The 26,406-nt window shown below is 37.7% G+C and overlaps 1 protein-coding gene across 19 annotated transcripts in view; it reads left to right on the top strand.

Moving 5' to 3' along the window:
- Nucleotides 1-26,406, top strand: part of mtd (TLD domain-containing protein mustard) — a 424,160-nt gene that overhangs the window by 364,478 nt on the left and 33,276 nt on the right. For 13 of the 19 annotated variants that reach the window (XM_033481311.2, XM_033481314.2, XM_033481309.2 and 10 more), the window contains 2 exons: nucleotides 9,693-9,918; nucleotides 12,941-13,027. In XM_033481311.2, the coding sequence (XP_033337202.1) occupies nucleotides 9,693-9,918; nucleotides 12,941-13,027 (313 nt within the window). Of the gene's footprint in view, nucleotides 1-1,220; nucleotides 1,652-4,457; nucleotides 5,189-7,141; nucleotides 7,368-9,692; nucleotides 9,919-12,940; nucleotides 13,028-26,046; nucleotides 26,405-26,406 lie in introns of those variants that run through there. The other 6 variants (XM_033481307.2, XM_033481303.2, XM_076527898.1 and 3 more) reach the window with 4 other exon arrangements.

The raw sequence follows: 26,406 nt of genomic DNA, 5'->3' as shown, positions 1-26,406 counted from the left end.
TGAGTGATATAAGGAATCGTTGAAGGAATTAAGATATAGGCGAAGCTAAATTGCCCTTTATCACTCAAATAGGCTCTCCCTTATATACAGTGGCCCACAAAAGTGTTCATAAACCTTTTAAAACGCAATAACTTTTTTAAAACTGGACTAATTTTGCTATTACTTAGGATGATAGAAAAAGGTAAGAAACACTCGTTTTTTTTAACTTTTTTGTCAGAGCCTATAAAAAAATTTTAAAAATGCCTTTCTTAGATCTTAGTGACTTATATGCGTGCTGAAAATTTAATCGAAATCAGTTAACCCAGGGTCGAACTACAGATGTTGAAAGATGATAAAAACTGCAGATTTCTTCCAGTTTTTAGTCAAAATCGTGATAAAACTGCGATTTTTGTTATCTTTAATTTGTTATAACTCATAACAACGACAACTGATATCGATACAATTTTCAGCATACATATAAGTTACCGAGATCTACAAGAGGCATCTTTTTAAATTTCCGTTACAAACTCAGATGAAAAAGTTAAAAAACAAGAGTTTTTATTATTTTTTTTCGTCATTCCAAGTAATAGCAAAATTCAAGAAAATCATTTTGGTCATCGTCCAGTAAACTGGTCCCGCTATCATCTAAAAAAAATTTAAGTCGCTTAAACCAGCTTCAAAAAAATTATTGCGTTTTAAAAGGTGTATGAACACTTTTGTGGGCCACTGTATAATTCTCAACGTACAAGTGACAGCTAAAATTGAAAAATAATTACAAATAATTACAATAATTACAATAAACAAACAAAAACGATTCGAAACAACATTATCATCGATCATTTACAAAATTTCGGAGTAGCACACTACCATCTCACTTCAAGAAACCAGTGTGTACTTAGGCCGCGATTCTGCTCGCAAGAATGGAACTCGAACGAATTAGCTCTACACGAGTGGCCGGATGCTTGGTGTCGGCTGAGCAAAGGGACGGACGGCACAGGGTGAGCGATTCGATACGCGCATTGTTGCGCGGCGGAACACGATCTCGTCGTTAGGTCCATTTCTGAGACCGTTGTCCGATCGAATTTCGATACACGATCGTAACGTTTTAGCGTGTACACGTGAACCGAGCATGGCATCACGTGACGACCCGGCACAAGTCGAGCCCGCGTATCATCGAACGTGTGCGTCTCCCGCAACATTTCCGTTCCGTGGCTGGCAAACGCGATATTAGTCTGGCCGCGGAAAGAAAACGCGACGGGAGCGCGCACACCTGAAGTTACACCCTTGCTTTTCGATCGTGAAATCGGTCGGACTACGAGGCACCGTGGCGGATTTCTACGCCGGTGTCTGTGCACTGTCGTGCTATAGTTAACGCGCAGTATAAATAGTCGGTCGTCGCGATTGTTACGTCCGACGCAAAAAGCATTCTTGCTCGTTCGCCGCGAAATCGAACGATTCGGATACCGCGTGTTCATCGTCACGTGTTCCGAGATTAGGTGACGGGTCGGTGCCAGCTATCGATGTTGTTAGCTATCGTTTCACACCTGTAGCCTACGGGAGAGACCTGTTCGCCGCGGCAAGTAGTCGAACGGAACGGCTCTGCACAGACAGCAGAACAATCAGTGCTCTTCGTTCAATCGGCGTAAATATACCGGGTTTAGAGCAATTTCGAGTAAGACTCTGTTCGAACGCTTACGTTTCTGCATCGTTCATCGTGTTCACCGATGTATACCGAGTGATTCACCTTTGATAGCGGACTTAGGTGGATCGCCTTGTATTAACACTTCGACTGCCACGCCAACGACTTCGAAACACATTCGTATAAGTCAACTATATTATTTAATCTTTACATTGGAAAGTTAAGTTGTACGACATCTACGGATCCTAGTGAAATATAGGAAGATATAATAAATCAGGCGAGAAGTTAATTTTCAAATCGGAATAAATCATTTTGTTTATGTGGACGGATGTCGCGGCAGCCAAACTGTCGAAGACTCTGTTTTCTGTCGAGACGGGGAAATTCATTTATTTGAAAGAGTTAATAGAGCAATCATTTGAACGAGTTTCGAATTCTCGGTTTTTCTAGAGAAATGTCCACGTAGAGGTGAGAGGAGGGGGGGGGGGCAACTTGATCGATTCGAACAAGGAACTCGTAATGACGGTCTATATGAAATTATGTTGTTGAATATTTGCATAGTAACTGGGAAATACATTTATACGAACGAAAGTTAAGAAACACGTTGCACAGATGCATATTTTTGGATGTAGTAAACCTTTTCAACAAAACATTTTAAAAAATTTGTATCGTGTCAACGCAAACATTAATTTTATTGTATCACAATTTTTTAATTACTATTTTATTTCTTTATTTTTTGTTTTTGTTTTATCCCTTTTGTTTTTATCATTTTTTTATTTGTCGCATGCGCTAGATAAAACAGTATTGCAATATAAACAATGTGTTATATGCTATAATGTGTACTTCTAACTTCAATAAGACGTATATTTCTTAATTTTTGTCGATAAGTATAGATAATGTGTTGTCGGAAAATTCATTGATCAGATAAGCGAATGTTATAACTTGCGATTGCGAGTGTTCGCGAAGCATTACTGCATCTCCGAAACTTTCGTATTTGAGGAAAATAATGTCTTTTTAACATTTCTTTACGAATAGCCAAGCAACTTCGGTTATCTTTCCAGCGCCGAGGACAGGCCGAGCATTAGAATCTTACGGAAACGAGTTTTTGCATTATTCGTTGTTCAAGATAAATTCGAACATCTTATCGCTCGTTTGCGGACATTTGCACCTGTTTGGTTAACACGTGGTTCTGATGTAGGTTAACAGAAGTCCAGCCTAATCTGGGTTCACGTGTTTCGTCGGAAAAATTTCCATCGAGTAATTTGTCCTGCGCGGACAGCATTCTCTCGTGTAGCATTGTAATGTTGTTGTGCAATTCTGATAATTCACTATTTATCTCGCCAGTCAATTTAAGTCCAATGCTTTCGTGTTGGTAGCTTATCAGTTTGTTTACTATTTACGAATTGCGAATTCGTTGCATTCACGGCTGTCCCGGTTTTCGAAAATTCGATAATGCACGTATAATATTTTGCAAAGCGTAATGCGATCTGTATTTTCCACGAAACGTTCTATAGAAGTTTTCTTCTATTGTAGCTCGCATAAATTGCACCTGCACAAACATCCGCAAGCAATTATCTATCGAGTTCTTCGTCGATGATTCTCAACGTTCATTTGCTCGTGTTACTTACTCGCGTTACTATAGCGTACCATCGATTTAAAAAGTAGAACTCTCGAAACTCTTTTTCTATGCTCGTAGGTTGCGTGTGATAAACGAGGGAACGAAATGAGCGCTATTGATAACATGCGGATAATAAAGAGATAGCTGACGCGCGACGACAACGTCGATAGATAAGACATTTCCATGCACGCTGTGGAAGGTCAGAAGAAGATCATTTGTATAACAATAGCAGTATCATTGCTAGGCAGAGGATGTACGTTCAAATTTCAATTGTTATGAGCGGTCTTCTTCGAAAGAAGCGAGCCTAACGAAATTGTGTTCTCTGTACCGCGGATTTCATCCTTTCATGTCAAAAATAAATAAATGAAATACGAAACAAAACAGCGAATTCTTTAGAAGAATTTAAGACCATTGTTATATTGGTTTCAACGAAAAAGATTTTATTTCGCATAAAGGTCCGCAACCTAATAATGATATACTTCCAAGTCTGCTTTTACACGTTTTGATTTAAGGCGGTCTACAAAAAGTAAATTCAATTTCTTTTTTTATACGATTTTATTTGTTTCAGCACAATTCGATTTAAATTTTTAGGGCTATTATTGTCAACAAACATTGAGCGTGTCAATACTTGAAATATGCTCTTACGTTTTTGCGCAATACATGTTTGTTTTTTTGTCAAGAAATATATTAGATGATCTAATGTTGTGAAATAATAATTTAAAGTAAAATTAAGTTGATTAAGTTTAAAATGATTTTATATTTTAATGTTAAAGTAATAATTTAAAGTAAAATTAATTTTAACTTAAATTAAAATTAAGTTGTTTAAAATTGAAATTATTTTATATTTTAATATTGAAATAATAATTTAAAGTAAAATTAAGTTGATTCGAAAGTATAATGTAACATTCAGTTTGTATGTGTGTAAACATATGGTGCTATAAAGCGATAATGTTAAGAAATTAATGAGATACATAATCGAAAAGATAGCAAAATCAAAATAAACTTGGCTTTTCATAAAGACTCTTAATAAAGTTTTTTCTACGAATCTCCTTTTATTTTTGCTATTTTTTACGGATTTTAAGGATATACAAGGTGTCTCAAAAATGTCTTGCAATGCGGAAATTGGGGGGGGGGGAATAGTTGGGGTCATTTGAAATAACTTTTTCCTTAGCAAAAATGCAATCTACTTTAACATAACCAATCACTTATCTTTTTATATACATATATACACAATGTCCTTTTACATGATTTTTTTTCTAAAACGTATCTACCGTATAAAAACAGAATTGGGTTTACTTTAGCCGTATTAAATTCTGTAAGAGCTTCTTGTAAACATTGTAAAGCCAACAGGAAATTTACCCGTTTCGTGTCCGACCATGGTTAGCCATTTCTACTTAGTCTGTTATTCCATGTACATTTCGTAATCCGCGCATCGTACGAAGGCGATTTTACGTTTCGCTTTCGCGTGCAGGATGATTTCCTACGCGTTCATGTCATTTGATACAGTGAACTCCTCTTCGTTCATTCCGATCAGAGCTCGAACGAATTGTACCGTTTCCAGCAGGCCGTTTTACGCCACTAGCGGCTAGAATAGTTGCGTCGACAATTCAGCGAAAAAAAAGGGACGCGCATAACAACGAGAGAACACAATTGAAATTTACAAGCCGCGAGACGCAACCGACACTTATGTACACGTCAGCTTAGGTAATCGTCGTGGCTGCAGACAGTCCTCCGTGACTCATTTAGCTAATTCCTCTCAGTCAGCCGGTGCGACTCTAACTAGTGCCACGTTTGGATTCTTCTCTGTTACGTCAGAGTGTTGTGATAGTTTCTCTTCGAGCACCATCCCACGCCGTTCCACGTATCGTATAGCATCTTCTACGATAGCGGACTCAATCGAATAATACAAATTTTCGGTCTCGATTTTCCTCAGGCTATTTATCGAAGGAGTAAACGTATTGTCTACAAATTTTCTAAAAATCAAACGTCCACATTTTCCATTAAACTGACATCGTACTAACATCATTAAAAGTAGAAATACATTTCTATCTAATTTCTGCTCGATATGAGAGATGATGACAATTTTTATTTTGCATTTCCGCAGTCTAACAATATGTTATAATATGAATTCGAAAATGATACATAGTTGAACTTATAACTTTCTGTTATTGTTCGTAAAATATTTAAATTCAATTATTGTCGAAATGCATAAAGTGTTTAAGTGCATAAGATTTAGCAAAATTCATCAGTGATTTCGTCAATTATTTTCAGTGTACGTTTATTAAAATACTAGAGAAACCAGAAAGAAGTCCACAATTGTTGGTCTCAACAGAAAGCTTTATTATTACCGACAAATTATTAAATATTAACCCTTTGCACTCGAAGCTACTTTAATTATATTTTGAACATGTTTTCTGATCTACAGTGTTTCTATTTTATATAATTTATTGCGATTTATGCGTATGAAAGCCTATTGGCAAGTACAAAACTGGCAATTTTAACAGTTTTTTGTTAGATATAAACGAGTCTGATACTATTACATTTATTATTTTGAAAAATAGTAAAGCAATTTTTAGTGGCGCCTCAGAATCGCCACTCGAGAGCAAAGGGTTAAACCCACCGCGGTCAAAACGACCGTCTCCTTATTTTGCAATTCTGCAAAATTTAGAGGCTCTATTATGGAAAATGCTTGAATAAATAAAATTATTGGCGCAAGTATTATTATTCATTCGAGCATTTTCCATGACTTAGTCTCCGAATTTTGCAGAATTGCAAAATAAGGAAACGGTCGTTTTGACAGCGGTAAATTTAGTTTTAACTAATCGAAGAATATAGGAACTTTAGCCATTTCGAGATACAGTAATTTCTGCCTAATTCGCGCTCAGAGCGCGCACGAAAATGGACAATTTTCCCACGAGCCTTGCTTCTCGTTTTTATAGTTGTTGACAATCGGTAACTGTAAAAACGAGACGCAAGGTTCGTGGCAAAATTGTCCATTTTCGTGCGCATTCTGAGCGCGAATTAGGCAGAAATGACTAAGGTTCCTATATTCTAATAATCGTATCTTCTTTTCCCAAATTGTCCATTTTTGTGCGCAATCTGAGTACGAATCAGGGAGAAACTACTGTAATCCTAGTTCCAGTTATAGCACCGAACGTACAGAACACTCGTTCGAATCAACAAACGGATCGCGCCTGTAGTTTCTGAGAATAACGTGGGTCAAGGTTGTAATAACTATGCTCGCGGCGAAACTCGTTCAAAGTTACTCCATCGCGCGCGTCATCGACGTCATCGATGTCCTTTCAGCATCTTTTACAAGCACGCAAATCGCGAAAAAAAAGAATCGCTCGAAAATACTCAGTTAAGGAGAATGAAACCATCAATTACGCGCGCGGGACCTCGTAACTGATCGTTCTATTGACGACGCAGCCTGGACGAATGCAATTTGTAGGAACCGTAAACGCATCTGTTTGCCCGTCTTATCAAGCTGCTGATTTTACGAGTTTGCCAGCGAAACGAGAACTTCATTGACGTTTTTATTTCGCTACGTTGCGACAAGTTGCGTCAGCGATGAACGCGTGAAATACGAGCAAGGAGGAACGATAAGTAAGATAAACAGTAGTTAACGACAGGTCTCCGCCGTTCAATTACCGCTTCCGTGGATCATCTTAGAAGACGATGAATCTTCGTAATCGCGTGTTAGGGTGTTCCAAGGTCGCGCGAGTATGAAAAGAAATCTGGAATGTGAAAGCCCAGTTCACGGCTAATTTTAACGCGTTGGTTCCCCGGTTATCGTTCCAGATGCAGCTTGTGTTTAGTGTAAAAATAGTCGAATCTGTTAGGTTCCCGAGAAATACCGAACGGGATTAATGCACCGGTGGTCTGAGAAGTAGGAAACGTCCTTGCAGGGTCGACGACGCACGGGACACGCGATAGAACGTTAGAGAAAGTTGTGAGACCGACTCGGTTGTATCAGAGACATTGCAATCGGATATACATACATCTATCGATACCGGAACGACACGATCGCAACATGAACTGGACATTAAGCGCCGTCAGCAACGCGGTAAACTTCGTTTACAGCGAACATGTGTCGCCAGCAGTTAGGAACATTGCGCCTTATGTCCATCAAAGGTACATGCCCGGTTTTACTTAAGCTCTGCATTTTAATTAAGTTAATTATTTTTTCATTTAAGTTAATTCAAGTTAACGCTAGATTTACGGAACCCGTCAAAATGACGGGTCACTAATTTTTTAATTTGCGATTGTTCATATCGTAAAGATACATTTATGAGATATTTATTCAATTTATATGTTGCTTACGGCAAATGTTACAATAACGCTTGTTAAAAGTCGGTATAAATGTCTCAATGTTATTTTTATAAACTAATATAAAACAGCTGTTTTCTGTGTGCTCCGTAAATCTAGTGTTAATTAAGTTTTTGATCAAATGAAACAGCTAGCGTAGTCCGAAGTAGGTAGACTATATGGATTCTGTACACTTATGGCTAGACAACGAATTTTAAGCATTCATAGCAAAAATGAATACACGAGGTGTCCCAAAATGATGGTATCTTCCGGGACATGAGCGGTTCGTGGAGTCATTTGAAGTAACTTTTTCCTCGGTGAAATTGCAATCCGCGGCTTTGTTTACGAGTTATTAACGAAAAACAGTGACCAATGAGAGGCAAGATCGGCTTACGCGGCCGAGCCAACGAGTGGAACTGAGCTTCGACCGCTCGTTGGCTCGTTGCTTTGCATTAGCCGAGCTCGCTTCTCATTGGTCAGTGTTTTTCGTTAATAACTCGTGAACGATACCTCGGGGAAAATTTTTGTAAAGGAAAAAATTGCTTCGTATGACCTCAGGAAGCCCACATTTCCCGGAAGTACAATAATTTTCGGACACTCTGTAGATGTAACATGGAACGGTGATAAATATTCAAAGAAACAAAGAACGTCGATGTGTCGATGTGAACTTATTAAAATCGTGAAAAAAAGAAAAGAACTTGTTCTTGGATTCTACGCCTTACAATTTAGGCGAATAATTTTTATTTTACATAAAAATCCACAGTCTACTTACTGCTTGTTTTATAAAATAGGAGGGAACAGATTATGTATCAACCTTTTTATCTTATCCAGTAGAATCTTTATAATGAATGATTGGAATATTCAGTTTGTCATAACTTTCATCAAACAACATACAGGATTAGCAACGTGTATTGAGATCTGCAGTCTTCATTGGCATAAGTGAAACCAGTGTTTAAACTGCAGTGATTCCATATGAGTAATCACAGATTTAATTTGCGATACTAGACACGATAAAATTATAAAGAGGCTATATTTGAAGAGAAATTAATACTATACTTACCGAGCTCTAAAAGCGACTAACAACAGTTGCTTTATGACGATGGAAAGACTATTTATTTAGGTCTCTCGCCATTTTTATTGTATGCATGTTTGAACTAAGAAATTGATTCGGTCGTTTTCTCTGAAAAAGCCTTTACGATTTCTGAAACTCGGTTTAAAAAATGTGAAACCGGTAATTTTAAACGGCTCGGTGAGTTTGGTATTAAGTAAGCATGTTTTATTATAGCCAAGAAAATAAAAAGTGTGTTACATCGTAGACTTTGATACATTCTGCAATAAGAAATTGCAAACCAGCTATTTCGCATGTTAATCGGATTACGTTAATGCTATGACAGATGTAGCTCGTGGATATAAATTATTCATCGAGCAAATGATTCCATTAAATAAATTCCGTTATCGCGATCGTTTAAATATTAGCGCCAGAGTCGCTAGAACGGTGCGAAAGATTCATTTATTGTTCCATGACACGATCAAGATTTAGTGTCAAGTTTTGACACTGAACAACGCTAAACAACACGTCAACATCTGGTGACACGCAATAGTATTCAGTATGTCGCGCAATGCTCCGATGCAACGATAACTGAATTACGTCAGTTGGATCACACACTTTTCGACAGTGAAATACAACATTGTGATCGTCAAATTATGCAACCAATAGAAGTTACGAATTTCGGTCTTTGAAATCATTTATCCGATAGTTTATTTCATTTTCCTTTTCTCTTTTTGAATTTAAAACACTTGGTTCACATTTCAATAAATTATTTTCAATTGAAACATTTAACATAACATTTTAAATTCTTTTAAAAACTCGTATGATTAGGTTCTAAATTTTTGAAAAATTCGTTCGATGACATTCCACATTTTTTGAACAACTAATCGGATCGTATTTCAAATTTTAAAAACATTCATTTTATGACGTCCCAAATTTTAAGAAAAATTCATTCGATGATATTCCAAACGCTTGAGAACGTCGTTCGATTTGATTCTAAACTTTTGAATGATTGCTGTTCGAAATTGAAAAAAAAAAATGATCTGCCAAAGCGGAAACACGTTTCTCGGTCGACTGATATACACGTGTTCTGTTGCTCGCAGGGTGGACGACCTCTACAGGTTCATCCATGCGTGGGTGCCGTCGCTCTATGGAGAACTCGACGAAAATTATTGGAGAGAACGGGGCTACATCCTGTCGGACACCGATACGGATCTGTCGCCGGAATTGTCGCCCCACGAGGCCGGCGAGGCCGGCGAATCCACGGAGGACGGCAAGGCACGTCAAGATGGTGACGAAATCTCCGACCTGACCAGGGAATCGTGGGAGGTGAGTGTTTATTTGAATATCCTATTATTCCAACGATTGCCATCGTCGACGCATTCTTTCGTCGTTGAATCGTGTTCACCTTTAACACGCTGAAGACACGTGGTTCTTATTTCGTATGAAAATAAATAGGACAATGCTAAATAGTCTGCGGTGTTGCTTTACACTGCTAGCGCCGCCATTTTGGTACCGCTAGAACTTGCGGCACTTGCCGAAGCGTCAAATTAATTAGAGGAACTGGGATCGTTAGAGATAACGTTCTTGCAATTCTTAAATTGCATAAAAATACTTTTTCATTGACACTAGATTTACGGAACTCGTCAAAATGGCGGGTCGCTAATTTTTTAATTTACGTTTATTCATACCGTAAAGATACATTTATGAGTTATTTATTCATTTTCTATGTTACTTACGCGGCAAATGTTACAATAACACTTGTTAAAACATCTGAATAAATGTGTTATTGTTATTTTTATAAACTAATATAAAACAGCTGTTTTTTGGGCTCCGTAAGTCTAGTGTTAATTATGTAACTTGTGTAAAAATATTTTACAGTTTAACTGTGCAACTCAACTGCTTTACTTTTATTGTTCAAAATGACTAAAAAGCGAGATACTATTACATAAATGAAAATCGCCAAGTTACTCGAAATAATCCGATCAATCTTTCAGCTTCGATTACGAATTGAATAATTTTGCGACAATTCTTCAGCGTGTTAATGAATCACCATACATCACTCGACCACCATATTCATACATCACATACATCAGATTGAGTTTCCCGCGTTCGATCATCGTCGCACCGAGCTCACCACGTCATTCGCATCGTCTCGCGCTACGAAAGCACCGTGGGCAGTGTACAGTTTTATTTCTCGAGCATCGGTGCAATCAACGCACTTCTCGCCTCTCTTTTCGTTTCTCATCGGCATGCAGAAGGGCGTCATATCATCGTTCGTTCGGAGCCGCGTCGCTTCTCTCATCGCACCATATTCTCAGGATCGTTATATTCTTTTACGACATGCACTCCTTTTTTTCTCTCGCATTTCTTCGTCCCAAAGCTTATGTTTTTTCAAGGCCGAGGATTTTTCATTTTCAAACAAAGGAAAGATAGATGTAGTTGCTAGCTGCGTCCCGATCCACGCGTCGATACCGCAGTAATTAGCCACGAAGACTCTCTAATTTGATTCTCGAGAAAGGATCTTTTTCAATTACGTGCATATTTTAACCCTTTGCACTCTTGAAGCCGAATTAACGAATTTAAAATAGCTTTCCCGACCCACGGTTTTTCCATTTTATATGATCTAGTGTATTTTCTGCATATGAAATTGAATATTGTGACCCGTGCAACAGTTACGTTTCAACAGCTTTTTAAATAAAAACAAATTTGATTAATAAAATTATTTTGCGACGTGACATAACAATTTTTAATAGCGCCTCGGAGTCGCCACTCGAGTGGCCCATCACGTTCGAGTACAATTAAAATTATATTTAAATCTAATGAGAATAGTTGACGATCGTATTCATTCGAACGAAATGTTGATTAACCTCGAATTAATTTATCGCGGAGAGTGTGCGACACAGAGTGCAAAAATTTCATTCGTCGAGCAAAAAATGGGATTGACACTAGAACTACCAAACCAGAATTTTGAACAAAAAGTAATCTGAGCAATGATTAATTATTATTATAACTCGTTAGCTATTATAACTAGCGTCTAATAATTGGGCGAAAAGTAATCTAATTAATGACTAACGAATATAACCCGTTATAATAAAGTAGTTATTATAAATTATTGTAAATTAGTTAATCATTAATCAGATTACTTTTTGTCCCAAACCAACTGTGCCAAACCATTTAAAGCGACTTGGACTCTAATTTTTGTATTGACAAATACGATAGAAATATTTCAATTATTAGGTTGGTACGTATGAAATGTCGGATTTTCAAGCGAATATATAAAACTGCATATCTTTTTTCAAAAGCTGTTTCTTTAATCAAGATACGCTCCATTTACTTCAATACACTTTTCCTAACGATATTTTAATGCATAGATGACTGTCTTAAAGAAATTCTGATCTTTAGAATCGATAAACTCTGATATGGAATTTTTCAGACTGTCTTCATTTTCATACCGTTTAGCCCGTAAAAACTGTTCTAAACGTTTAAAAAAATGAAAGTCGGTTGGCGAAAGATCCGGCGAATAAGCTGGGTACTGCAAAATTTCATATTTTAATTCATTTCATTTCGCAATTGTTTTGTACGACGTATACGACCGAGCGTTGTCATGAAAAAGTATTGAGCCATGCCGATTAACAAACGATGGGCGTATAATTTTCACTTTTTCATGCATTTCATCAATGTACTGGCAGTACTATTCGGCTGTAATTAACTCCACAGTTCGAAGGAATGACTCCAGTCACGTTCGTTTCGACCAATGCTTTCGGAGCACCATTTTTCACAGACGTTTTGGGTCTTCAACGCGGTTCATTTTGTAGGGAAAAATCACCATACCAAAAATTGTCAAACCAGCGCTGCACTTTTCGATCGTTAACAGTATTCTTCCCAAACGCCTGGTTTGGCAGCATTATTACCAAGTTTATACTCGTATAAAAAAAATTACACGAATATCGGTCGAATTCATATCCTTACGAAATTCCAAACAAATAACAAAATGGAACACTTTCGAGGAAATCTTCTTTGTTGAAATGTGACTCTGGCGATTGACAGTACGAATATAAACGAGGTTACGCAAAAAACAAAAGCATAACGAAAACGGGGAGACAAGCGTTCGCGTGTAAAAAATACTCCGACATTTCGTATGCACCAACCTCTAATAGAAATTGTATTAGGTTTATAAAAATTCAACGATGCACATTAGTCGTGCTTAGTGGTGCACGTTAAGGGTAGTTCTAGCGTTAAGAGAATGAATCGAGCTGGCGGAAATATCGACGCGTGGATCGGTGTCAGTGAACGCGGAGTAGCCGATGATACAGAATCGCTAAAAACGGCCGATTGTATTGGCTAACAGCTGATCAAGGCCCCCTACGTAAAGCTGTACAGCATCCTGAAGACGTCGAGCACGTCCGCGGATTCGGAGCAGATCCAGGACCCGGAGGTACTGAGACTATCCCCGTTTACGTTTTCCCCCGATGATCGTTGTTACACAAGGCACCACTCTGTAATTGCTCGATGTTGAGTGACGCACCTTTTTTCTAGCACACACAATGTCACCACCCGCCACTTGTTCGGCCGTCTGCACCGTAATCGGGCCACGTGTTTCCCAGGCCCGACCCACACTTTGTTGTTGTTGTTATTGTCACATCGTTGTCTCTGACCGCTCCACCGTGATTTCCGGCCGCTTCGGCCGTGTGCCACCTCGATCGATCGCGTCGATCGTTCACCTTCTCTGTTTAGAATTCCTCGGTCGAATGCCGAGGCGAAAAGTACACTTTAGAAACGATGAACCAGCGAGCCGTGATTAATCACGCACGGACGCGTTTATTCGTGGATTCCATTCTCGGTTCGCGTTGCAAAATCGATGATTAGTATACGTTGAACGAGTTACCGGATCCGACTCACCGCGCTGCTAATGGAATTCGTCGGGTTCAGAATTTGAATCGCAATCTCGTCGAACGGGAAATATCGTCGCTTCGAAGATACATCGTAGCACCTACGAAAATATTATTTTGATATTAGAACAATACGAGAAAATTTTCGCAGAAAACGGTTTCCAGGTGGCGAATACGATAGTGCTTAAGGTTCGCGAACCCCGTGACGCGACCTTGGCACGTGAGGCCGATGTCCGATCCGCGATACGTTCATTTACGTTCCACGCGATAATTGGCCATATATCTGAGAGTCAGACTGACCCAGATCCACGGTTTTTTTAACTCTCGCGCGCCGATCAATTTGACCCGAATGCAAAACCTTTGACTTTCGTCGCGCTTTCTATTGCAGCGAGGTGTTAATTAATTTAATATCTGCTTGAAGTTATCCCCCTAATTGGATGTTTAGTTTGATGGAATTCGACTCATGAAATATTAACACGTTGTAGAGTAACATACTTTCGCGAACCGAGTTTATTTATTTAGTTATCTATTAATTATATAGTTACGCATTTATTATATGTAATAAATTATAATATTATATTATCTTACACTAAAATTATAATATTACAATACTATATTATCTTATATTATAATTATAGTATTATAATATTATATTATCTTATATTATAATTATAGTATTATAATATTGTATTATCTTATACTACAATTATTATATTACAATATTATATTATCTTATATTATAATTATAATATTATAATATTATATTATCTTATACTATAATTATAATATTACAATATTATATTATTTTATATTATAATTATAATATTATAATATTATATTATCGAATTACCTCGACACACGAAAAGTCGATTTTATGAAAATCGAAGAAATAGTGTTCCCCATATAACGAAACATCTACAAACAAATTTGCTTCTTTTTTGCAAGAATTCTTAAAGATGTAGATGCATTCGATAGAGAATGAATGAAAATGCAGAATGAAATTTCAAATTTTATCTCCGATCCTTTCCGATAAAGATATATTCTTTGTATTCGGAACAGCGATGTATAAAAACTCGTGATAAAGATTACGGATATATTCTGATCCCCGGGAGGTTAATGAGTCGTAAATGCTTCCCGCATGATGCCACTGTGACCGATTTATTTCCGGAAGGCCGTGGGCAAACGCGCGTCACTCCTTCCGTTCAACGGTGGCTTCATTTGCCAAATAGAGGCGTCCGTCGTGCCGCTGTTGCTCGAACAATGAGCGCAACCGGTGAATCTCGGGCTATTTTAGCGATCGATTTGTTGATCTACCTGCCGGACGAATGCATTAGCGGTCGTCGGAAAACGCGTTCGTTCGAGTTCCACGAATCTCCCGCTTCTTCCCTCTGCGCTTCTCGAGCAATTTCCTCCATTTTACAACCAGCCATTAGACAATAGAAATTCATGGATTTATACTTGAAAACGCGGATTTCAATAAAGTTCCATCTTTGTGTCTCTCGTTCAAGGGGACAACTTCTCCAAACATTCAGTTCTCATTCTCGTTTCTGCTACAAAAATGTCTAAAGCGATTGGCTCTTTCGATTGCATATCTATCTTGAATCAATATAACATAACACTTTGGTAAACATTGTAATACAAAATGGAAGCCGCTGTTTTTGTTTAAATAATAAAAGGATGTCTTTAGTTTTATTCAAAAAATAAAGATGGAACTCTGTATTTTCATTTAAAAAAGAAAGATAGAACTCTCTATGTTTATTTAAAAGGAAATAAAAGTGAAAGTCTCTAGTTTTATTTAAAAAATAAAAGTGAAAGTTTCTATTTGCATTTAAAAAATTAAGATAGAACTTTCCATCTTTATTTTAAAAAATAAATAAATGTGGAACTCTCCGATTTTATTTAAAAAATAAACGTGGATGTCTCTATTTTTATTTAAACAATAAAAGTGGGAGTCTCTGTGTTTATTTAGAAAATGAAAAGATGGAAGCCTCAATTTGTATTTAAAAAACAAGTGTAACCGAACCAATGAACATGAAACGTCGATTATCACATGGAGCCAGGTATCTTCGACAGAATCAAACGATTAGCATTCGCTTGTTGCCCCGCTCTCAAGAAAACACACTTGCGTGTGGCTCAACGAACCCGATTTGCGAGTAGCCTAGAAGTAAATTGTGGGCTCAAGGTCGCCGTCCCCATCGCGGCGTACACATATCTCTCCTCGATTTTGCTTCGGGAAAAATCTCAAAAATATCCGAAACTAAAAATAGGACGTTCCGGAGGAAGTCCCTACTTGTAGTCCCGAACTATGACTCCGTCCACCGCAAAGTCCTTGAAGATAACGCGAAAGTGCCAAGGTTATTTTCACTCGGTGCCCGTTGAAGTCGGTGACAATGAAAACGGGGTGGAGACGAGCGGCATAATTGCCGGCTAAGTTTGGATTTCGTCGAAAATAAATCAGACGGATGGATCGTGCATGGTTTAGTTAAGATGCGCGTTGCACGCTGTCGCAAAGGAAGCGCGACTTTCCGTGGGTAGGATCACGTTTATGGTCGATGCACCGAGTCCGTCGCGTGGGTGCCGCTGTCATGTACGTCGTATCGCCGTGAAATGGCGTGGCTAAAATTATTCATTCAAACGTAGATGAAAACCTGGTTCGCATTGATGCGAAGCAAACTCCGAATAACACCAAGTAAACACAGAAATCATAGTCACAGCTTAAGAACAATTTTTCTATTATCCGACGAGATCTGAAAATATTCGCATAAATATTCTCAAACATTTTTTATTTGAAAAAAATTTTCTTTTATTTTTTATAAAAAAATTTAATATGCCTTAAGCGATAAATATAAAGTTAACTATGCCCGACGATAAACCAAAGGCACCTAAACCTAATGCGTGTTGCTTTATAATGTTGAAAAGACTATTCATTTAGTCGCTTCGCCATTATTATTATAATGTATGCTTGGACTGAAAAATTTATTCAATCATTTTCTACAAAAGCATCTCTACGATTTCAGCAACCTTAAAGTAAAGGATGTGAAACTGGTCATTTTAGGCCGTTAGGTAATGTAATATACAGAGTGTTCCGAAAATGTCTCGCAATTCGAAAATAGAGGGTTAATGAGGTCATTTGAAGTAACTTTTTCCTGAGCGAAAATGGAATTCGCGGCTTTGTTTACGAGTTATTAACGAAAAACACTGACCAATCAGAGGCGAGTTCAGCCGACGCAAAGCGGCCGAGCCAACGAGCGCACGAAGCCCAGTTCCGCTCATTGATTCGGCCAATCTCGTGCAAGCCGAGCTCGTCGGTGGCTCATTGGTCACCGTTTTTCGTTAATAACTCGTAAACAAAGCCGTGAATTGCATTTTCGCTAAGGAAAAAGTTACTTCAATTGACCTGAGAAATCCACAATTTCCGGATTGCAAGACATTTTTGGGACACCCTGCATTTAAACTCTCCCCTTATAATGTCTTGTCAGACTCGTTATGGAGATTTGGAACACGATTTACTAAATGTAGATGTTATTTGCGCCTTTTAAGTTGAAATCAAATTCTACTCTTCTATCATCAATATTTAAACGTTGAAGTAAACGTTGGCATGCAGTAAATACTTTCTTCCACGACCAAGAATTTATCGGTAGACTGCGTATCTTTATGCAAAATAATAATTTTCCAAGACGATTGTAAGAAATAGAAATATTGAACAAAAATAAATTGGTTCTTTTAATAATTGGATAATAATTATTAATATATATAATAATAAATAATAATAATAAAATATATAATAATAAATAATTGGACTTTTTATAATAGAAGGAAATAATGTATCAATATCATTCAATTCTTCTTACGCCATTATGACGCTATATTACAACCGCTCATTTTTATCATAAATGCATAAAATTCGCAGTGACATATTAATAGCGCAAGCAGTTAATGAAATTGAAATTGCAAAAATTACGTTGTACGATCATTTCGCAGCATCTGTACATTTTCCAGATTCTAATAAAATTAGAAAGATATAATAGATTAGCGTAAAGAAAAATTCTCGAATCTCAGCAAATAACTCCGACGAGACTAGATTGTATTGGCGTTGAAGATATATGCGAACGAGTCAGAGAGTCGCAGAGATAAGGCTGAAGGATTACATAAAGTCCGAAGCAGGATGGGAACAAACGGAATCGGACGAACCCTACCGAAAATGTTCCAAAAATGAGAACCGATGTTCCCGTCCTCAACTTGTCACCGCGAGGACACCGGGGAAACTTTAGCCTTCGCTGCCCGTTTTTCTCGGCCCGTTGCCAAGAATCCGACTTCGTTCCATTAGCCGGAGTCTCGCTGCTGCCTCTTTGCTAAAATTGCTCTGCCAGCGAGAAGCATGGCGCCAACACGCGACGCGCTGCCGAACGCGAAGTAAACATCGCATTCCACCGGCCGGTTCTTTTCCAGCTGTTCCGCGCGATTTTATTTTCGAAGATCGGGTACTGCCGCGTGGATACCCGGCATCATTCTTACGAACGCCTAATCGATGATGCCACGAAACTGGAGTGACAAAAGTGACAAAATCGTCCCGGGAGGATCGTTCGGCTTAGCATCTCGAACGTTTTTTCAACACGCGTTGTGATCGATTAGAAATTGATCTCGTGCGCAACACTGGAAAATTGACGAGGCGAACGGTCAGCATTAATTTTGAAAATTTTTTCTGCGCGGATGTACAACATAATTTTGTCACCTAAATATGAGCCGTTTATTTTGAAAGTGGCATAAGTCACTTTGTTTTTAAGTCGATATATTTAAGGGTTTGCGTTTTAACACCTTTCAAAATATGGATGCTAACTTTCGAGAAGATTTACTTGTATTTGTTATCTGAGGATACTGATATTTTTCTCAGTATAAATAATTTCGTATAAACATTAAAAAATCACCACTTTTCATTACGGTGAAGTGACTTAAGCCACTTTCAAAATAAATAGTTTAGAAAAATGACTGACATATATTAATTTTGTCCGACGTATTTTACCGAAGTGATGTTTTGAAAGGACAGTGATTTACTAAAATTGTTGAATAAATTACATATATAATAATAATTTATACCATGAACATATTCAATATACAGGTTTGATTTAAGTATTTTTTATTTTAATATTCATCAAATACAAAAATAATTAGTACATTTTCAAACATAAGTATAAGTAATTTATATGAAAATACATCAGTTCAATTTAATTATCGTCATCAATAGGAGTGATTAAGTCCTCGGAAATCGTGTTTTGTTTCAAACTTTTTAAATAACTGTGGTATATTGGGGGTATATAATTAAGCAAGTCCATCGTGTCTTTGTATTTTGCTGAAGAAACAGGACGAGATCCAGCGTATAACATAATATAATATAATTTATACAAAACTGCACTATTCTTTCGCACTTATAAAAATAAGTCCAGTGATCAGAACTTTTTTCAAAATACTGAAAATAATTCAAAACAATACTTCACACACACTTATCACACGTTTCTATTTCTTTTACACTAAGCCCCGCAATTAATTTCCCGAGTATAGCGACTTACACCACTTTCAAAATAAACGGCTCATATGCTGTTCGAACATTTACACTCGGATGTGTCACTTTTCGGGGTACATAACAAGGCTATTAATAATTATGGTACTTTCAAAATTAACAATTTCTATTTTGTATGATCAACGCGATCTTTGGTCGAATTCTATTTACTTTATATTTTATTCAACACTAGGTTTACGGAGCACTTGACGCTGATATTTTATGCTGCTTTATAAAAATAACAAGCATACGTTTATTCGCATTTTTAGCTATTTTATTATAATATGTATATTCAATGAAACAAAATCGAATAAATTCTACGTAAATGTATCTTTATATCTTCGATAATCGAAAAAGTAAAAATTTTTGTTAAAGTAGTTTTTTTAAACTACCGAAAGTTAGTAAGTATTTCTCGAATAAATATACGTTAATTTATTAAAAATTGATCTCGTAATCAAAGATATATAATATTTTATAGTTTTCGGAATCGTTCAAAGATATTTTACAATTTTATTGTTTAAAATTTTATCTTATCTCAACTTAAATGCTTCTGTCGAACACAATTGTATGAACTTTTTCGGCCTTACTGAAGTGTGTGCTTTGTAGTACATACACTTATATATTCGCTGGACATAACAGTTGCATAAACTTTTAGTTACCTCCGTTTACCACCGTAGACACGAAGATAAAGACTTTTATCTGAGGTAAACATAAAGGGAGATGAATAGTCTTAAATCCGAAGCAAATATTATCCCAAAGATTACCTGGGTTCAATAAACGATGGACGATAACATAAATAACGTCACACAATTTCCTATAGCGAAGTTCCCGTGAACACAAAAAGAGACACCATAATATAAAGCCTACCGTAATATATTACGATTTGTAGAAAGCATTATGTGGTTATTGGCCGAAAATTAAAATCAGATAAGATAACTCTTTTCCCCATAGTAAAAATTTCCACCACTGGAGTTTACCCTGCAATTGTAATGTGCAGTCATCGGTACCTTCGAATGGTTCCGTTACAATGCGGGGTTATGTCAAAGTTATGTCAAGATTATGTCTAGATTATGTCAAGATTATGTCAAGTTCCGTTACAATGCAGGGCCCGAGGAATGGTTGACCAGAATATTACAGACAAAAATAATAGTTATGTCAAAAATTGTATCAGAAAGAGAGAAATCGTCTACAGACAATTGATGTTTATTCGCATAAAGGGTAGTTTATCATTGAATCTTAAAGAAAATTAAAAAAAAAGACGCAATAATTAAAAAAAATGAACTTTTATGCGTGCGGTTACTATTATTAAACTAAATTAAACTACTATTATTAAATTAAATTACATTACATTAAAAAATTAAAATAAATAAGATAAATGAATTAAATTTAGAAAAATTCAATAATTAGAAAAAATTAACTTTTATGCGCGCGATTACTAATTAATCGCTATAAATGACTAGAATTCTTTTGGACAGCAATAACCGTTATAAACAATTATTGTTTTCTGTTACAAATAATAATTATCGATAACGAGAATGTTAATTTATCGCAGATAACCATTATAATTGACGTGAACAGTTTTTGGTTACGAATAACCATTACGGATAACCAGAATTATAATATTGGTCACCAATAATCATTATTGACGAACAGAATTTGATTTTCTATGTTATTCCGAATCTTAAAACGTGTTCCGCCAAAATCAAATTCTGATCGTCGATAATGATTGTTTGTACGAAAAATGATACAAAATTCTAATAATCGGTAATAGTTGTTGGCAAACAAGAACTATCTGCGTCGATTGTAATGGTTATCTGTGGCGAATTAACATTACGTCATCGGTTATTATTTGTAATCGTAAACAATTTTCAACGCTTATAATGGTTATTGGTAACCAAAAGAATTCCAGCGACACTTAAAATCTGATGCTCTTATACTTCAATGTTTTGTTTACAAAAGTCACAGTAAAAGGTCCAGAAAATTATCTGCATTTTTACGAAATGATAGAAACTGTTGACGATTGTTTACCTTGAATCTGAGATATCCGTGACCATGGCGGTACCGTTTATCTACAGTTGTAAGCGATGCGGCTTGTTAATCTCTCTCTCTCTCTCCTGCTTTTATATACTCTTTTGCGCGTTTTTCTCTCAGCTTTATCTCGATAATTCAACCGTTTCGCACCGAACGTCGAACGTGCCAGATGTTTACCGGCCGTGCTATTTTACTTACAGTTTTGGAATGATATCTGCGTATGTATTTGTAGTGGCTCGAGGCAATGGTTTTTATCACGCGCGAATGTTTTCATTGTATTTGCTATCTATAGAAAATGACTCATCTCGATGTATTCGCGAGAAATGTGCACCATTTCTCTCCCCGCGACCGGGTATCTTCGAGGATACGAATCCACTGGAATTCCATTCTGCGGATCTTCGGTATGTTCATCGAAAATTCTGCAGCCCAGGAAAGGAGAGAATTTTTAGGAGCGTTCTCCCAGCATCGGTTCGATTTCCAAAAACAGAGAGACGTCCTAAATCTAGTCGTGGCGCGCTCGAACGTCCCAAGAATCTCACAGAAATCACTACTGACAATCGTTTTTTTGTGTATTTACGAACTGGTCTCCGTTTCGACAGCTGCCGCCTTCTTCGGCAGTCGTCCCGCGGCGTTCTTTGGAAACCGGCCTGCATATTTTAACACGGCCATTAGTCGGAGAGAGCGGAAAACTTGTGCGGAACAGCTGTTTCCGCCGTGTCGAACGCACGAGTTCGCCAATGGTTGCTGCGTGTGTTATTAATTCTGCGACAGCGGGCCCACATTCCTCCGGACGGTGTTGACGTACTCAATTGGAGGAGGGCTCGATCGAATTTATCGTCGTGCCGACGAGAGTGACGATCGACGCCTCGGGCGAATTGATGCTTATAGCCCATCAAGGGAGTTCTTTCTAATGATGATGGCTGCTTTATTAGCCCTTGTGTAGTGTAAAGAAAGAATTGGATATTTCCGCTGACTTTCTGTTCATTTTTCCAGTCAAATGTTGGTACAGTTTCGTTCATGAAAGTACAGAAAATTCTCCCCAATTCGCGCTCAGGTTGCGCATAAAAATTGATAATTTGAGAAGAGGAGCAAACGAGCAAGAAAATTCATGATAAGTCTGCGCGGTTTCTCGGGAGCCGACATAGTCCCTCACCTCGGACGGGAGCAGAAGCGGCACTCGAGACACCGTGAATTTTCTAGTAGCTCGTAATCGATCGTTGATTGGCCAGGTGAGCTGTAGAATTACCTTGGGAGTGGTCCAAGATTATTCGGTACACCGGGCAAATCGCAATCAGTCTGACTAATAGCGATTTCTCGATAAAATTAAGCGATTATTATTCGATTAGAAATGTTGGTGTTTCGATCGCGTGGTCGGTCAAAGTTACTGTGAAATGGACAGAACAGAAGAACTGCATTGTACAGTAAATTCTCCCTAATCGACGCTCAGCTTGGAAATAAAAATGGAGAATTTGGAAAGAGGAGATACAATTGTTCGTGCCTCGCGGCTCGTTTTTATATTTACCAATTGTCAATAATTATAAAAACGATATTATTTTAAATGCATTTTTAGCGTAAGGAATTTCTTATTCGATGAAAATTTCTCCGATTTTCATTATCATAAGTAGACTGCTGCGAGTCTTTATGGAAGTTTCCATTTCCATAGGCCGTTTCGCAACAATTAAAACGAAAGAAAAATTTCCTTCGTCAACTAAACGAAAATGAAAAAGCATTTCATGATCTAGTACAGTAAGTATAACAGTAGTTAGATCTTGTTAATTTACACGTTTTCTTACATTTTAAAAATCTGCGCATGCCATAAATGCATAAATAATCACAGTGTAATTGTAAGATTTGAAATGAAATCTGGAATCTGCATAAAAATCTGCAGTCTAGTGATTGACACATTAACTGTCACATCGATCAAATTAGCTGGCACTATAAGTACACAACGCTCTAAATACTAGGTCGGTGTAAAAATAATTACATACAATAAGTACATACTGTACAAAATAGAAACGGAAAGAAAATTTGATCTATTGTTACTAAACTGCGAATCTTTATGCAAAATGAAACGTTGACTGTAAGAAACAGTAGTTGCACTTTTATCTAAGTGCATTACTTTATTTAATAATATATCAAAAATAATATGACGGTACTCTGAAATTCTTATAAAGTCTTTACAGGTTTGTATTTCACCTACTCGTGTTTGCTATGGACGCATAAAATCCGCAGTCTAATTATTGCTATAGTTTTCCTCGCGCCTTTAGCAAGACAATGTTCTTTATTGCGTGTAATCAAGCGGAAAATGAACTTTGATAGCTGCGTTCGCTCCACCAATTGAAATGAAAATAAGAAACGTGTAGATTTTCATACGTTAGTGTAGAAGCTGACGTAATAGTCGCGCGTACTTGATTGAATACGTACACGCGTCCGCAATCGAATTAACAGTAAAGATCATTACGCAGAAAGGAAGGAAACAAAAAACTTTTCGGACCTTCGAATCCCGTGCGAAAGTATCGACCATTTCACCGCGAGCAATTAGCTAATAGATCGTGTAAATCCAATGAAAGTTATCGCACTTATCGCGACTCGTGATGGTTGCACTTTAAGCGAACGTGACTGCACGCACGCTGCGCTTTACTCTGGTATCGTTCGGGGCGGAGCCATGAAATTGTCAAATTTCTACGCGAGATCGATAAATTACTTTGTTGATCGCGCCGGTATTTATGTAAATTTTCAGTGAATTTTACTGTACGTGCATTAATAAAGAAATTTATTTTCCACGATTCCCCCATAGATTGCGATTCGTGACGTACAATGACGTAACAATGAGTCGGGATCGTCATTCATCTCATGTGCCACTACAGACTTTGTCGAGTCTAACTCGTCACCATGCAATAGATTAGATTACTCAGTTGCTTCAACGTGCCCCGATTGTGGTTTCTTTACAATATCCAAGACGCACATCCTCCCACCTTCTCGACAGCACCAATAACAACGTTGCATCCACAAATCAGTAATTGAGACAAATTAAATAGGATTTTTCGGACGCACCGAACTCCGTTTTATTTGTATGTCGAGGGGTTAACCCTCTACGAACGAGGATTTTCAAAAATTGCAAAAATTATTTTCCTCAGAGAGCTACGTTATGTATCGAATAACACTTGTTCAAAATCAGAATAAATGTCTTATCGTTACTTTTATAAACTAATATACAACAGATGTGTGCTCTGTAAATCCAGTGTTAATATGGTAGAATAGTGACACAAATATTAGGACAATTCCTTGGTAAAGTACCAGGCGTCACCTTATCGATTCGTACAATAAATCGTTTTCTATACGATTCGCCTTTGATTTAGCTGATCACAGATAAAAGGTATTTAAATAACAGATGATTCTGATATTGGAGAACCGGACGATAATCGAGGTTCTAGCGTACTTCGATATTCGACCTTGAAGGCTTAACCTTTTAGGCCCGACGCGCCACTCTACTGGCTTCCGCGGATATCATCTTTTAGAACGACACGCCACTATAGTGGCTTTCGCGGATGTCATCTTCCAGAACGACACGCCACTATAGTGTATAATATAACCGAATAATCGTCTTCATATGCATTGTTTCACACTTCTTTTGTCTTCACATCGATTTACAATAGTCTACAGGGTGTCCCAAAAATGTCTCGCAATCCGGAAATGGAGGATTCCTCGGATCATTTGAAGCAACTTCTTCCTTTACAAAAATTTTCTCCGAGGCACCGTTAACGAGTTATTAACGAAAAACAGTGACCAATAAGAATCGAGTACGGCTGACGCGAGGCGGCCCAACCAACCAGCGCACGAAGCCCAGTTCCGCTCATTGGCTCGATCGCCTCGCGCCAGCCGAGCTCGCTTAGTATCAGACTCTGTACAGTACATATCATACTCTGCCGTCCAGAGAAATAGCCTCGCACAGAATTCAGTCGTACCTAAAAGGTTAAAAGCGATGCTTCTACTTCTTACTTCAATTTCTACTACTTTCAAGTTGTGAAACATTCGAATGATAGATCTTTCTATTAACACCAGATTTACGGAGCACAAAAAACAGCTGTTTTATATTAGTTTATGAAAGTAACAATAAGACATTTATTCTGATTTTGAACAAGTGCTATTGTAACATTTAAATAACTAATAATGTAATAATGTAAATAACTCATAAATATATGTTTACGATATATCTTAAATCTTTTACCTAGATATCTTTACGAATAATCGTGGACCAAAAAATTAGTGACCCGTCATTTTGACGGGTTCCGTAAATCTAATGTTAAAAACATTTATCTCATTATTAACACGTTCCGTGTCGAGCTGTTTTTACTCGACTCTTTAGACTAGTCATTCGATATTTTACCAAAACTTGATATATGTATTATATGTAATTATTAATTATCGTATATTATAACAATGAATCAAACTTATTACGACCCATTCTTGCGATGGAAATTAATTCTTCGGTTCTAAGTTCGTTACGAACTATTTTTTTGGCGCATCAATTATTACTACTAAATAATTGTATGTTAATATTGTTATTAATACAATATTATTATTAAATAATTATAACAATCAATTATTAAAATCCGAGGTAAACGACAATGGTGTTCTCATCCCCTTCGATTTCCGATGCGGTCGAAAATAGAATGCGTGTCTACTTCCACGCAGCAGACGAGTTCGACCGAAATCAGGGGGGATCGGAACAAAGGGCCACGGAGGTCGTAGGTCGAAAATACGATGCGTCGATCTCGCCGGGCGGGCGGCGCTCCGACATCGAGCGGACTGCGTCGCGACACATGCTTCGGTAAACAGGAAAAACTGTAGAACCGAGCGGAGAGCACGTGCTGCGCAGCTTCGTATGCGCGTTGCACCAAATCCCCATCCCCTCTCCGTAGCCGGCTTTCCCCTAGCTGCGTCGTGTATTATACTCACCCCGTAACCGCGGTGCTTCAGTGTTGCTTCAGTCCTCGCCGAAGTGAAGCCGGCACACGCCCCGTGGCCGATCGATCGCCAAAACGAAAACAGAGCTAGTCGAATCTGTGTTACATTTTCTATTCCGCCGCTTCGCGACCCGGGCGCGACAGATACCTAGTCGTGCGCTCGTGAAATCACGGACAGACGAGCACAATCCGATCTTCGAACGTCGTCTACGATTCCTATTTACCCCGCTGACAAAAATACCGGAGTATCGACGGAACGGTCGCCTGTTACACCCGACGCAGCAACAGTGGTACCTGATTCGAGAGATTCTATTTTAAAGGGCAGTTACGAGGCTAGTTTCGCGCACCCTTGTTCGCGGATCTGGGACGAGGT

The sequence above is a fragment of the Megalopta genalis genome, unplaced genomic scaffold (assembly GCF_051020955.1).
Source record: "Megalopta genalis isolate 19385.01 unplaced genomic scaffold, iyMegGena1_principal scaffold0050, whole genome shotgun sequence".
NCBI classification, from domain to species: domain Eukaryota; kingdom Metazoa; phylum Arthropoda; class Insecta; order Hymenoptera; family Halictidae; genus Megalopta; species Megalopta genalis.
The sequence above is the reverse complement of the archived record's forward strand: the minus strand, read 5'-3'. Positions and strand labels throughout refer to the sequence as shown.